The 16,608-nt window shown below is 41.9% G+C and overlaps 1 protein-coding gene across 1 annotated transcript in view; it reads right to left on the minus strand.

Annotated features, from left to right (window-relative positions):
* LOC311244582 (ephrin type-B receptor 2-like) overlaps positions 1 to 16,608 on the minus strand; it is a gene marked incomplete at both ends in the record, with an annotated part of 199,092 nt that overhangs the window by 66,648 nt on the left and 115,836 nt on the right. The window contains 7 exons of the mRNA XM_084334168.1: positions 1,698 to 1,820; positions 1,924 to 1,988; positions 3,325 to 3,433; positions 5,945 to 6,107; positions 6,499 to 6,623; positions 11,015 to 11,350; positions 13,097 to 13,252. Of these exons, the coding sequence (XP_084190294.1) occupies positions 1,698 to 1,820; positions 1,924 to 1,988; positions 3,325 to 3,433; positions 5,945 to 6,107; positions 6,499 to 6,623; positions 11,015 to 11,350; positions 13,097 to 13,252 (1,077 nt within the window). The remainder of the gene's footprint in view (positions 1 to 1,697; positions 1,821 to 1,923; positions 1,989 to 3,324; positions 3,434 to 5,944; positions 6,108 to 6,498; positions 6,624 to 11,014; positions 11,351 to 13,096; positions 13,253 to 16,608) is intronic.

Consider the following 16,608-nt stretch of genomic DNA (forward strand, 5'->3'; position numbering starts at 1 on the left):
AAAAAAACCCACAATTAATCTATACAATTACTGTAATGTAATACTGTTAAAACTCATTGAGTGCCAAAAACGAGATATCTAGTTTTTAAAAGCCAGCAGTTGAGTGCAAAAAACGAGATATCTAATTTATTTGTCCTTTTTCCTTTTTTTGATTATTATTATTCTAAACACTCACACAGACCTTAGTGTGTGTTCTAGGGACCTCTGTGTTAGTTAGAATTGAAATGACGATCGAATCCCGACAGGTGGCAGTATCGCCTACCTTTTGAACTGGGCTAGTTTAGTGTGGGGCCCCCCACGCCGCAGCCAGAGCACTAGAGAGCAGTGAGCAGCAGTGATAGAGAGGTATAATGGCGATCGCAACTTTTGGAGAATATTATGAAGAAGAAGAAGAAGATCACACTTATGTGCGTTTTCACCAGACTACATTGGACTCAGCACTTCTGGTAAATCATAAAAATACTATAGTCAAACCGGCCGAGGAGGTAACATTATTTGTCGCAGTTGAGAGCTCCCCAGACTACTATAGCCAACTAACATTCCGCAATGGCGATCGCCTGAATGAATGAATGAATGAAAACTTTATTTAACAGATTGCAGAATGGGTACAATACAGTACGGCTCAATACATACAATTGTTAAGGGGATGCAGACCTGAGAAAGACGTTTGTCTTGTTTCCATCAGGGTCCCCCATTTTCAATATAGAGCGAACTATTGGAGATTATTTTGAAGAGGACAAACGGTGACGATCCATCCATAACATGTACGTTCCTGGATATAACATTACCCTGGCGTTGCTAACGGGCCAACTAACATTATATTTATTGATCCTGTTCTGACCTAAGACACTTGGAACAAGAGTGGACAGGGTTTTGGTGGACCTGCTGACAAAAGGTAACGTCTATTTTATCAAACCCCATCATAAAACATGCCTTTGTAATTATCCCAGCGTCGTAAACCCCCCCCCCCCCCCCCCCCCCCGTCGTGTTTACCTTTGACCTGGAAATAATATAGGTTATTAATTAAATTTAATCGGTTACACATTCATTTATAAATTTTTGTTACTTCCACCCCTGTCTATTGAAGAGTCTATTGAAGTGTCTATTGTGGTGCACTGCATTGAATTTCAAGGTGATTAGATAAAACCAGTCTAGTTTATTTAAATGATGTGTTTGATTGTTATTTCATTTTATTGATGATGTTTTATTCAGTTTGGTTCTGAATGAATTAAATCATTTGCTAATTCATCAAGTGACAATTGTATTGCATTTTAATCGGTTACACATTCATTTATCAATTTGTGTTACTTCCACCCCTCATTATGACGGTACAACAATTGCATTTTCAATGAATTTAGGTTAGAAGATACATTTTCTGGATTTAATGTGACTTCCTTTAATCTAATGTTAATTTGATTACATCTGTTACAATCTTGTATTGTACAATAATTGTTGCAAAAAAAAGAAATATATATATTTTTTATAAAAATTATAATATATAATATATAATTATAATCTGGCATAAACCACACCCATTTCCGAATCTGAATACAGATACAGATTATTTTGTTGGTTGAAAACAGATAACGATGCAAATACAGATACTGTCTCAAAAAGTCTCTGCACACCCCTAGTATCCTTTATGTAGTGCAGTATGGATTGCTTTCGAGGGTCGACATGGACAGCTTCTTTATTACCTGCACCAATGACTTGTTCAATCTTCACGCAGGAAGATTCAATCTCCTTCGCAAACTCCCTGACTGCCTCGTTTGGGTCCTCATACGTGAAGGGGTCGATGTAGATCTTCATTCCTGGTGACACTAAGACGAAGGAGGGAGGGACACAGAACAGACTGGCTAAGGACCGAGGACATTTTGAGGAAGGTCTCAGAGGTTATAGCAAAGTGTCAAGCATGTGACTTACTATGACCACTGGTGTAGTGCTGTAGCTTGTCTGTGTACTCAGATTCTGGCCTCGCTGAGCTCCGTCTGTTGGGGACAAACATACAGACTTACAGTATATGTCTGGCATCTAACCCCCATGTGTACCTGGGCGATTAATCGAGTTTCAATTTCAATTATGATTTTGGCTTCCCATTATCATAAAAACACTTCCTTCACAGCGGTATTTTAGTACAACTACTTTACATTTTTCTATGCCCTTATCACTGATATTATGACTGTTAAGTGTAAGTAATAATATGATTGTATGTAACTGCACTTTAACTGTTCCACAAGAGGGCGCTATAGGCGTAAGGAGACGCAGCTATTGTAGCTGACGTCATGTATCACATATAAGGGAATGTTTCCTCCCCTTCTATCTCTTACTGTCTCTCTCTCTCTAGCTCTCACGGAGAGCAGGTCTCGTGGTGGAAATGTACATATGAAATAAACCACGCCAGTTAAGGCTAAAGAAGACCTCGTCGTCATGACCAGTTATTTTGCTCCCCAGGTGACTCTGTCAACAATGACCATTATAAAACTGTAGTTTACCAAACTGCTCACAATGAACTACTTTAAAAAATGGAGCTCATGCAACTAACACTACTTGAAAGATGTGTTAAACTACAACCAAACTACATTGTAGTAAATGGTCTAACCTGAGTCTGGAATGTTATGAAGATGCATGGAGCAACAACAAAACAAGCGCAAATTCACAACAGCTGTGATACAGGCTATTCCCATTCCCATGCCCCCTTTTAGCCAATTGACATGAACACACAGGCATACATTGGAAAACTGTGGCCGCTACATTTACATTTACATTTAGTCATTTAGCTGACGCTTTTATCCAAAGCGACTTACAAGTTCTGTACGACAAGTCATCAGGAAGGGTACAACTCTATCAGCTGAGTAACAATGTTCATCAAAGTGTTGCGTGTTACAGTGTAGGTTAGTTTATTAGGACAAGTGCATGACAGTAAGGTTAGTTAGGGTTAGAGTTATTTTATTTAATTTTTGAATTTTTTAATATTATTATTTAGAGGGTGAGGAAATGTTTGTGGACCGATCGACCAACAGACGGGGTAATAAAGTGTTGATGTGCTTGATTTAGTGGCCAGGGCAGCCAATCACCAGGCCTGAGAGGGTGTCTTAATATGAAGAAGCAGTTGTTCAGGACAAAGCGACAATAATACAAGTGCAACTTCACAATAGCTATGAACAGCAGTATGTGCATGCATCTGCATTCACACATTTTAATACTTTATTTGGTTCCACAAATTATATTACATATAATATTACACACAGACACGCACTTTAATAAAGCAAGGAATGAGATTTACTCCCCAACACTTTAATAGAGCAGGGAATGTGATTTGCTCACCGGTTGCAGACAATAATGAGAACAGCGATGGCGATGATGAAGACCATGCCTGCCGTTACTGAACCAATGATGAGGGGAAGCTTCTCCTGTATATTGGACTTGTATTCCTCTGTAAAACAACATAGAAGAACATACAATAGATATGCATCTTCTAATAAAGAGTTACAATGAGTTATCCATCATTCTCATTTCTTAATTTAAAGCTGCAATCATTTATTTGTGACAGCTAGATGGCAGTAAAGAGCCTTGTAAACAAACTCACAGCCCCCTCCCTCCCACAATAATGCTGTATACAGTATACCATATATATATATTATTACCATTTATTACATGGCGTTTTAACATTCACCGAAATGCTTGATTGTGATTGGTCAATAGCGCTCGTCAGAGGTCCGTTATTACTCGATAACGGACCTCTGCCGAGCAATAATGACCGCTGTTCGCAGCTGTAGCAATCAAGCCCACTGACACACACTGCAATCAGACACACCTGCCGGCTGCTGGCGAAGCTGCCGGCGATGACAGCGCGAGCGACAGAACAGAACTGCGTCTGCATTTGATCTCGTCTTGTCGATGGTGTAAAATGAATTAGGTATATTGTTAGTAAGTTAGCCATGTAATAAGCCGGATAATGTATAGCTATACTCGGTCATTGTCGCAAAATAATTGACCTTCACTGACGTTTAGAACACCTCGGCGAGGCGCCTCTGTATTCTAAACTCCGTGTCGGTCAATTATTTTGCGACAATGACCTCGTAGCTATACATTATCCCTTACATATATACCTATCCACATCTGTCTGTCCTTTTTACATATCTGTAGATACTACAGTATATATCTGTACATATCCCTTACCTACTCTTACTAGTTATGCTGCTGGTCAGTATGACTACTACAATAGTGTCTTTATACCTGTATCACTGTGCATATTAATACAACTCTGTACATACATCTTAGCACTATACTCAGTAGTACTAATTTATATATTTTATACCCAGTTTAATCACCTGTACATTGTATATTACCATTGCACTTTACTGTTACATTTTCACTCTGGTTGGATATCAAACTTTTCTTGTACTGTACTTGTGCTGCATAATGACAATACATTATAATCTAATCTAAACTAGTGAGCATACTCCACGTATAAACACAACACTGCCTTGCTAGCACAATCTTGTTGTAACTAAGATAAGACGACCCTGATTATAAGATGACGCCTTAAAAAAAGAAAAAATCATTGTACATGTTGTTTTATTCAATATAGGCTATTGTTTTTAACATATTTTGGTAAATGTTTTATGAAAAAACATTTAATAAAAATTAAAAACATCTCTGATCCCAGCTCCGACCTCCACCCTCGGAGACACTTGTTCTCAACCTCCCATCGAGGGCTTGCGCCGCACGGCCGAGAAGGCTGCATCATTGTTATAATCAGGTGGGGTGTAGAGCGGAGTGTGTGGGGGTAGGACCCAAGCGCTGGACAATGACGGGTTGAGAGAGACAGAGAGAGGAACGATAATGCTTTTACTAGCAGGGCAAGAATAAAGGAACGTTACACGGCATAAACAAAAGCGTACTTCAAAACACGGAAACCAAAACCTCAGCAATGCTGGAAAACGTGGCTAGATAAACAGGAACGGACTCACAGGAAAATACAAGATAAAGGGCAATTCTGCGAACGGCAGGAATAGCAGGAACACGACAGGATAACGGCAAACAGGGTAGACGGGGAGCTTCACGCAGACAAGGTTAACAGAACAATGACGCAACACCGGAAACAAGGGAGAGGCAGGTATATATACAGGAGGTAATGATAATGAGTCACAGCTGGGGGCTACACAGACAGGGAGCAGATTAATGAATAAGACAGAGACTAGACTGGAGCACAACAAGACAAATAGATGCAAACACAGGAGACATAATGCTAGGCTAGACAACATGACACAGCAGGTACAGGAAAGCAGGGAATGACAACATGACAGAAAGTACATTAATCACTAAGGACAGATTGACAAAGAAGTGGGTGAACATGACCAGAGGAAGTAGCAACGAGAGTCCACAAGATGGCAGCAGAGGACTGTTTATGAACGGGACACGATTGTTCATGAGGTTCATGAGTCCAGAGCGAGGCAGATTACCACAATCATTAATGATTGTATAATGACATTTAAAAGTCTAGACCCCGAAAATATGGGGGGGAAGGGTGTACTTCAGTCGAAATTTTTTCCTACATGAAACTACTCACAACAAGATCTGTGGATTATATTCAGTAACCGGATCATGATTTCTGGAAAGAGAGCTTTTGAGTTTCCTTTTTTTTGCCATTTTGAGCACCACAACCTGAGGGCCATTCAACTCCATTTTATTGGAGTGACAGCATACGTCTCTACGGAATTATTTTAGAAATGTGGTTGCACTGCCCCTTTAATCTGAGGTCTAACACTAGACAACCACGGAATGTTCGTTTTTAATGTTTCATGCTTTAGCCTGCATTGCTCATGTTTGTGAACACTGGTGTAATTAAGATTGGTTGAGAAAGATACATACTTATGCTTATCATCAACCTACAACTCAAACCCTCACGTTTCTGATTCATTCTTCTAGCTGGTTAGCTTACCTTCGGTCATGGTTTGGAAGTACATCTTGCCACTGAAGCGCCCGAATCCGGCCACAGTGCGAGCCCGTACCTGGAAGACGTAGATAGTTCCAGCCGCCAGGCCTCCGATCGCGGCTGTGTTAGTCTGACTCCTCACCACAGAGGAGTTCCACTCAGCCTGGTTCTAGAAACAAAAATAACAAGGACACACAATAGGCAGTTTAGTTCAAATTGTATCACATCAGAAGACAGAGCAACCCTATACTACTTTGAATTAGATTTCTATGAATGCAGGTCTAGCCTACTGGTTAGTCTCCTCACGGGTCCTCCTCATAGTGTGTTGAGCTCACGGTTGCATTCTATTATCTTAGTTAGGCTGAATAACTGTTATGAACCCCTGTGTGCTCCAGATCTCTATTCAGATATTGACCATGTGCTCCAGATCTCTATTAAGATATTGCTCATTCCAATTTCTGGGAGGCAGTGCTTTTGCTGATATTCTCTTGTTGTTTCTGAGAGGCAGCGGTTTGGCTGATATTTCCTTGGTGTTTCTTATAAATGTACACTGACGTTACCTTCTCGTAGTACTGCAGTTCGTAGTCCAGGATGAGGCCATTGGGCTGGTCAGGCTGAGACCAGGACAAGGCGATGCTGTCAGGGGCTCTGCTGACCTGGTGCATGATGGACACCGCGGACGGTGCTGGAAACAATACAAACAAGAATGGCAAGAATGGGTAAAGGCATGACTTAACATTGTACTTTAATCAGTAATAACCAAGTGGATGATTAAATCACTACAATGGCTGTAACTGGATTCAGATAAGGACAAGTAAACTAAGTAACAAACAAATAAATAAATAAATAAAAGCACTCCTAGAGGGAGAGCTCCTGGAAAGTACCTGATTGATTGATTGAAAACTAGTGCTGTCAATAGATAAAAAATAAATAATTCTAGCATTGAGTTAAAGCATTGACAGCCCTTGAAAACATTAATAACAGATTGCAGAATGGGTACAATACAATACGGCTCAATACAAACAACTGCTAAGAGGATGCAGACCAAAAAAATACTTTCCTCTTGTTTACATCAGGGTCCTCCATTTTCAATGCATCAAGACATTTATGACATACAAGACATATAAATATATAATAGAAAGAAATTATCCACAAAGCAGAGAATGAGCTTATGAGAGGGGTTCAAAGATGATTGGCCAAAAATAGTTGTAGTAATAGACTTATGATTGGTTATAAGGGAGAGATAAGACTGGGCGTGTGAGTTTTGGTCAGAGTGCTTCGAGGATCTGGACATCCTGGAAGAAGACTGGAGAATTCTGCCTGCTGACGACTCTTAACTTTCTCTGCAAATTGTTTGAAACCTAGAGAAATTATCCTAACGACGGTTTGGGACTTACAATAATTCAATAATTACCTGCAATTAAAGCATCATCAGTGTTTCTTTTGTGATTTTTTTACCCAATATCAGTGTATCTGATGTGTTGCACAGTGAGCTCCATACAAACCGGCTGCTTTCAAATACAGAGGTTACTCTGACTGTGTCTATTGACGATCACTCCTAGTAAAAAATAATAATAATCACAGAAAAAACACTGATGATGCTGAATAATTAGTTCTATTATTGTTATTATTATTATTATTGTAAGTACCAAACCGTCGTCAGGATAATTTCTCTATGTCTCAAACAATTTGCAGAGAAAGTTAAGAGTCGTCAGCAGGCAGAATTCTCCAGTCTTCTTCCAGGATGGTCCATACTGTCCAGATCCTCGAAGCACTCTGACTAAGCCGCACTGTGACTTTCTAGCAGATTGATGGATTCAGTCTCAACTAAAGTAAAACTACCATGTACATAACCAATATTGGCATATCCGATATCGCAGCTATCATTCAACTTAACCCCTAGTTAGGATATGTGTAACGCTCCCCAAGTTGCTGCGCCATCCCGTAACAGATATGAGCATATCCCTGCAATAGTAAACAGGATATGACATTTTCACATGGACCAACTCCAAGACAGAATTAATCAAGTATCTCAAATGTACAGAAAGAAAACATAGGATCACTGTAGTGCCTAAGTCCGGAGATCTCTCGAAGCCAGACAACTACCGTGGCATAAGTCTGACATGTGTCATTGCAAAGATGTACAATCGCATGATACTAAACCGGATACGGAATGCCATCGACCCCCACCTCAGGGAGAACCAAAATGGTTTCCGAGAGAAGAGGACCACTGTGGCCCAGATCTTGGCCTTGAGAAGAATCATCGAGGAGGTGAAAAAGAACAACCTGACAGCGGTACTGTGCTTTATCGACTTCAAACCGGCTTTTGACTCGATACACAGAGCCGTGATGATGAGGATACTCAAGGCCTACGGAGTCCCTCCCAATCTACTCCGGGCCATAGGGACCATGCACACGGGTACAAGGGCCAAGGTGGTAACCCCAGACGGCAACAGTGAAGAATTTGACATCCTGGCTGGAGTGATGCAAGGGGACACCCTTGCCCCCTTCCTTTTCGTCATAGTCCTCGACTATGCGCTCAGGAAGGCCATCAATGGACGGGAGCAGGAACTTGGTCTCACAATAACCCCAAGGAGATCGAGACGACACCCCGCCATAGTCTTAACAGACCTTGACTACGCGGACGACATCAGCCTGCTCTCGGACCACGTGGAGCAGGCACAGGAACTCCTGTGCAGAGTGGAGACTGAGTGCGCCAAGGTTGGCCTTAGGCTAAATGCCAAGAAAACCGAGGTCATAATGTATAACATCCTCCCGGATCATCCACCTCTGAGGACAACAGGAGGCTCTGCTCTAAAGGAAGTCGGTGATTTCAAATACCTGGGCTTGTGGGTCAACTCGTCCGAGCAGGACCTTAAAGGGAGGAAGGCGCTTGCGTGGAGGGCTCTGAACGGCATGACCAGTGTGTGGAAATCCAACCCCCCCCGTCAAATCAAGCTCAACTTCTTTCATGCAACAGTTGAGTTTGTCCTTTTGTATGGCAGTGAATGCTGGACCTTGAAGCCCACCCTGCAGAAGTCCTTGGATGGGTGTGAAGTGGATTCCCAGGCTGTTTCGGTTCTGCTCTGCTTCAGAACCTGTTGGCTAGTACTCGGCGTTGTGTCTCAATACTTTAAAGCTGGGAATCACTTCTCTTCAAACTGACTGAGCAGGCCGAAAGGCAGAAGGAATTTAGGAGGAAAGATAGTTTAACAGTTGTTTAATCAAAGTTTAAGAATGTATACAAATTACAATAAGAAGATGCTATGGTTGTTGATCACAAACACTATGCCGTAAGATGATACAACCAGCCTAATATTACAGTATAAAGAATGATAATTGATAAGTTGTTGCTGGTCTTTGTGTTGTCTTGGCTGACAAAACAAAGAAGTTGGTTTTCCCTCCAAAAAGTCCTTTTGTTCTCGTTCTGCCTTGGCCTCCTTGGGGTTGATGGTGGAGATGGTGAGAGAGGTCTTTTCCTTGTGGGTTTTGGTTGGTTCAGAGTGTTCTTCTGTTGTTCCTTCTGAGTCCCTCTCCCCACATCACACACCCATCTTATAGCCCGGCCCAGTGTCTCGGAGTTGATGACATCATCACATTAGTTCCTCCAATCACAAGCCGGCTAAGCTGGCATTTTGAAAATAGGGGTTTGGCTTATAGGCCAAACCCTCTTCACATAAATGCAAACAGAGGCTGGCCTTAACCATCTACCTTTAACATTGCATTATTTTCATTTCCTTATATCTTTTACTTAAACACATTACTTGACTTGTTAATACTTTGATGAACCTCAAAATATATTGATTACCTAAACACAGATATATTTCTTTATTACTAAGTCTGTTTGACTTTCAGAACATATATCTAACAAATCTAATCATTCTGTTAGCTTAATAGAATACATTTCAATACCATATAGAACAACCAATTAATCATATTGAATCTAAATGAAAATAGCACAGACACATTAACTAATTGTAGACATTTAGGTATGACCAAACCTAATTATATTTTAACTTACTTCAATGATTCAAATTACTATTTTAACAATATACCAGGAAATAGTTAGTTTGGAGATCTTCTGTGTGAGTGTGTGTGTGTGTGTGTGTGAATGTGTGGGTGTGTGTGTGTGTGACTATGTGTGTGTGAGTGTGTGTCTCTGTGTGTGTCTCTGTGTGTGTCTCTGTGTGTGTGAGTGTGTGTGTGTGGATGTGTATTCGAAAATGTGTGTGTGTGAGTATGTGTGTGTGTCTGTCTGTGTCCCCAGGCCGTAAGCAGCTGATAACACTTCATGGGCGCTTTGATGTAACAGTTGTTTCCTTTTAACCTCATCACTGTGTGTGTGTGTGTGGATGTGTATGTGAAAATGTGTGTGTGAGTGTATGTGTGTGTGTGAGTATGTGAGTGTCTGTGTGTGTGACAGGATACTCCAGCGAGATAACATGTCTACGTGACCTTTTGTCTTTGGTTTTGATCTACCCCCTAAAAGGAAGTAGTCTTACCCCAGCTGCCACTATGCCATTGTCACCCCAGGAGGGCATTTGCACAATCAGTCTATGTAACCACACACACACAAATCTATGAATTATTGTTTTGAGGCCTAAATATTTCCACACATTAGTTAATCATGAGTCTATGTTTGGGAATTTACTACAGGTGCTACACCAGAATGATGCGTGTGGTGCTCAACATCAACAGGGATGAGCATGTCACTAATGCAAACTTGTATGGGGGGGTGCTAAAGGTGAGCGATAAAGTGGCAGTCAGGAGAATGAGGCTGGCAGGTCACTGCCAGAGACACCATGAGCTGCCAACCAGCAAACTTGTGCTGTGGGAACCAACACACGGGCATCGATCACGAGGACGTCCCACATTAACCTACGTGGACGTACTCAGGAGAGATGCGCGAACAGAATGCACCGGCGAGCTAGCCAGATGCATGGAGGATCGGGATGACTGGAAGCACCGATGGAGGGCCCGTCCAAGGACGACCTAGATATAGATCACTGTGAAAACTATCACAGCAGTTCCCCAACTTGACCAGTGTTGTTTGGGAGAGGGGTCTTGTCAACCTACCGGCTTGGTTGGTGGTGATATTGACGGCGGCGTATTGCGGGGAGTAAGGGCTCTGGTCCGAGACCCCGTTGACAGCCTGGATCTCGAAGGTGTAATGGGTGTGCGCCAGCAGGTCGCTGATTTGGACCTGGGTGTCGGTCAGGCCCAGCTGCCGCGGCGCAAACTGCACGTTGTCTCCACAGCGGGTGCAGCCGCTCCGCACGCCCCCGCAGCTCTTGCAGATGATGTTGTAGACCACGTCGTCGCGGCCCCCGTCCTCCCGCGGTGCGCCCCACTCCAACCGCAGAGACGTCTCGTTCACGATGGAGATGACGCTCTGCGGTGCCGACGGGGCAGCTACGAGGGAAAGAGAGAATGCGCTAGTGTTTATATGTATGGAGCGTCTGTTGGTTGTCAATGTCTCAGTGCTATAGGCTATATCTCCATACAACTTAAAAAAAGTATACTACTATAAGTATATTTTCTGAAAGGATACTTTCTATATTTAGTATACGTTTTGTGTATTCAGAAAGTGTACTGATGTTGTGTTGAATTGAAACCACTTAAGTTGTACTTAATGTCTTAAAAGTTGTATTTAAAGATAACATTCAGCACTAAAGCACCAGCATTTCATTTATCTAATTAGGTGCATTCCAGGTGGGGAAATGGCATGTAGGAAGGAAATACATGCATGCAACATGTAAACAACAGCATTAATTTTGGACCTGCAAAATCTTTTTAAATAAGAGATTATTTCATACATTTTGTTTGGGGGGGACACCTGAATTTCCCCAAGGGGATTAATAAAGGATTATTTCATCATTTTATCTTATCTTAGCTTATGTGTTAAATGTTGTACTTAAGATGTGCTTAGATATATTGAAATTATACTTTTGATGTATTTCTGGTTATGTTTGCTTACCGAAATATTTTCATTTTCAAAGTACAAAGTTCAAAGTACAGTCACTTTCAAAATACTCATACGTATACTAAAGTACAACTTAAATTTGGTAAATTCTAAGTGTCCTTAGATTACACTTACAGCATATTAGTAACAGTAACAGAAGTTGTAATACATCAAAATTATGCTCTCAGAAAAGTACACACAGTATGTGTGTGTCATACTGTTGTTGATGTCTTTGCACCGTTGTCATAGAGACAGCCTCCTGTACACTCATTGTATTTGGTGAATAAAGTGCTTCTAATTCTGAATAGAACGCTCAATAAGGATTCCTACACATTTTCACATGACTATTCCATGACTAATACCACAATTTCCATGACCTAAATTTGTCAATGTCTACATTCAATTGACAAATTTAATTTGAATACATTTCATTGTTGAATACAGTTGATTTGAGTATTCCAGTTGTTATTTTGGCCCACCTTCAATTACATTTCCAAAAGCTTTTATTATTTTCAAGAACTTTTTCAGGCCTGAAAAACACAATTTAAAAATGTCCACAACATTTTCAAATTCCCACAATTTTTTTATTGGCACACACTTTTCCAGGTTTTCCAGGAACTCAATTTAAACAATATAGACTTAAGATGAAAGTTGAACCTTCTCCTAAGAAAATCTGAGACAGCTGCTAAACTGCATCTCAAATTAATCTTCAGTTTCCCAGCTTTAAGATGATGTTACCACTTCTATGTGGCATCTACTGTTGACCTTATATCAATAGTTGAAAATAGAATACATTATTTTTGCATGGAGGCTACAACTGTGTGACTGCCCTCCTTTCATATTGGTATCAAAACCGTATTACACATTCAAACATACATTGATTCATACAAAATGTTTTCACACATTCAGACATGGTGATACACACACACACACACACACACACACACACACACACACACACACACACACACACACACACACACACACACACACACACACACACACACACACACACACACACACACACACACACACACACACACACACACACACACACACACACACACACACACACACACACACACACACACACACGTCATATACAATACATATGAACCTAGTTTGAGCCTGTACTATGGCTCGATACGTGACGAGCGTGTTGTGTTGGCGTGAAAGCAGGTGAGCGTGGTACGTACTGGTGCAGGGCATCTGGGGCGGGTCAGAGTCAGCGTGGTAGTGACCGCTGTGGCACACGCAGGTGGTGGCGCCGTCGTTGGTGGTGCGACTGTTGCTGGGACACTGCAGACACTTGTGGCCCCCCTGCACCACCTTGAAGAACCCAGACACACAGGCTGCGAGGGAGAGGGAGAATGTTAGAATCAAATGGGAAAGAGGTGGAGTGGGGAGGAGAGAGTCATGAAGAGGAGCTTTGAGAGCTTTCACCTCAGCCTGTTGAGAGCTTTCACCTCAGCCTGTTGAGAGCTTTCACCTCAGCCTGTTGAGAGCTTTCACCTCAGCCTGTTGAGAGCTTTCACCTCAGCCTGTTGAGAGCTTTCACCTCAGCCTGTTGAGAGCTTTCACCTCAGCCTGTTGAGAGCTTTCACCTCAGCCTGTTGAGAGCTTTCACCTCAGCCTGTTGAGAGCTTTCACCTCAGACTGATGAGAGCTTTCACCTCAGCCTGTTGAGAGCTTTCACCTCAGACTGATGAGAGCTTTCACCTCAGACTGATGTTTGTAAGTCAACAGTCTTATTATGTGGACGTGTAGAACCCACAATTTCGTGGCTATAAGCATGTACCAGACATGTGCCAGTTTATATGCAGACTTGGTTCTACATGCAAGCCACAATTACGTGGCATAAGTATGTAACTGTAACAAAAGGCCTGACAACCACCTGCCACTTGACTGTTGCTAGTGAAAATGAGCGCCTAAATAACATTTCAGACTGGAGCCAAATCCATACAAAGACTAGACAAAACCCATTTCCATCATATGTGCCCTACTGTTTGTAGGTGTGTGACGTGTGTGTGTGTGTGTGTGTGTGTGTGTGTGTGTGTGTGTGTGTGTGTGTACACACACATAATGACTATGTGTGAATGTGTTTGTATAAATGATTGAGTATATGTGGGTTAAGTGTCAATTTCTGTGTGTGGGTGTGTATACAGAATGAATGCATGTCTGAAGGTGTATAGGTGATTGAGTGTGTGTGGGTTAAGTGTCAATGGGTGTGTGTGTGTGTGTACACAGAATGACTACATGTATATGTGTGAATGTGTATGTAAATGATTGAGCACATGTGGGTTAAGTGTCAATTTGTGTGTGTGTGTGTGTGTGTGTGTGTGTGTGTGTGTGTGTGTGTGTGTGTGTGTGTGTGCGCGTGTGTGTGTATACAGAATGAATGCATGCCCCCCGTGGAGATCTGTGAGGCCGTTATGGCAAAGGGTTGCCATTGACAACGGGGTTGCAGTGGGCAGGCTATGGGAATGATTGGTTCAGAATTTGAAGTGTTCGATTCACAAAGACAAAACTACTGTACCAAATACACATAAACACTAGGGCTACTAATCATTATTTTGATTGATATTGAAATCATGATTATTAAACATCAGGTTATAATATACATTTCAAAATAACTGAAGAAACATGCCGTGGCTCTTTCCTCCCTCTTAACACGACCTGATACTACTGTTTGAGCAACACGGTATGCTGCACAATAATCGTTTTATCTCAATTATCTTGTTTTCATGATCGTGGAAAGCCAAAATCTGGGTGGCCTGGTGGTTGGAGAGACTGTCCTGTAACTCCAGGATGACAGGGTGGCCTGGTGGTTGTAGAGACTGTCCTGTAATCTCAAGGTCACAGGTTTGATCCCCCGTTCTTTTCTCAGTCAATGTGTCCACCATCCCTGTCGAAGTTTCAGACACGTAGAATTTGTAATTTATTTATTTTATTATGTGTAGCAATCAAGTCTGTCTTTTCTAAAGAGCTCCAGGAGGCTTACTCCTCCCTTCGCAAAGTACCCGGCGGAAACGTAAATGCTGCGTTCTGCACACACTGCAAGAGTAGCCTACTTATTAGTGTATATTTTTCAAAAAATATTTTAAGCAAGGCGACCGACAGAATTGTATCGCTTCCATTGTTATGAATGAGACAACCCACACGGCAGGAGATTTTCGAGCGATGATCACGCAGCAACTTCTGTCGCCTGGCTAAATATCCTATTCAGTTCAAACTAATGGTCTACTCTATACCGTCCATACTCAGCATTGAAAGTATTATTGCTACTTGTAAATGTTGTGGCAGATATCACCCCCCCCTCTCATGGATATGTGAAGGATGGGAGATATTATTGCCATGGAAGGAGTAGAAACAATTAGGTAACTGATCAGTACTGATAGAACACACCTGTACATCATTAGTTCCCCCACATGCACACACCCCAGACACACACACTACAAAGACACTAGGTTGTATGTATTACCAAGAATCAACTTCATCAGCTCAATGCTACCGTTACCTCCTCCAGAGGGCTACTGGAAAAGATTACAATCCTCCACATACAAATTTATTTGGAATAACAAACCACCTCGCATAAAAAGATCCACCGCACAGAGAAATAAAGCAGACGGTGGCATGGCAGTTCCAGATTTTTTACAATATTTTAAGGCTTTCACATTAAGACCATTGAAAATATGGTTTGATGTCACGATGGGGTTAGGTTGAATGCAATAATACAGAAAGGGAAGGAATGGAGGAGGCAGAGGCGAGGAGTGAAGCTTGGAGAAGGGTGTTTACTGTAGAATCCAGTGCAATACAAGGAGAATACAGAAACTAAATAACAAACTTCACAATACAAAAACAACAAACACTAAGACTTACTAGAGGGAGAACGGTGCGACACGACGTGGAGGAACAGGGGGTAACTGGAGGAATGTCGCCACAACGAAGGGGAGACAGACAGACACCTAAATACCCCGACTAATTAACAAACAGAAACACCTGGCCCACACAGAACACAACAACCTAGACACCAGTCAATGACAAACACAAAAGCAACTCATGACAACCCAACAGTACACCACATCACACAAGGGAAGGGAAAGTCAACAACAGTACACACCATGACACCACATTAATCATACTATTAATTATTGTTATCACAGTAGTCAGGATGTCCAGTGTACTGGAGCGCACCGATTGTTTGTCACCACTAGAGGGTGGTAGGGCGCCAATGTCAGGCCGAGGGCCAATGTCAGATAGAGGGCATTGCCCAAAGTTAGGTGGAGGGTACTGCCCAATGTTACCATCCTGCCCAGTCCAGCCAGGACCGGGCCTAGGATCCTGACAGTTTGATCCCCAGGCGTTGGTATCTTGGAGAGAATTGGAAGAAAACATAGTAGCCCCACAGAGACTGAAGGACATAGCACACACTAAACTTTCAATCAAGCACTGTGAGCGGGAATTTGGCCCCATAATTACCCATGCAATCAGAACATGGCGAGAAACACAAAAAAAATATCCTAACCCTCAAAAATGGCATAATCACACTCCCATATTCAATAACAATGCACTCTTAATGGGAAAACGTCCTATAAGATTCCCTATATGGGAAGAGCAAGGCATACACTCATTAGGGGATATTTTTAATAACCAGGGCATCTGTACTTATGGAGAAATATGCACAAAGTTTAACCTCACCGAGTCCACA

The sequence above is a fragment of the Notolepis coatsorum genome, assembly GCF_963971535.1.
Source record: "Notolepis coatsorum genome assembly, chromosome: 17".
In the NCBI taxonomy this organism is placed as follows: Eukaryota; Metazoa; Chordata; class Actinopteri; order Aulopiformes; family Paralepididae; genus Notolepis; species Notolepis coatsorum.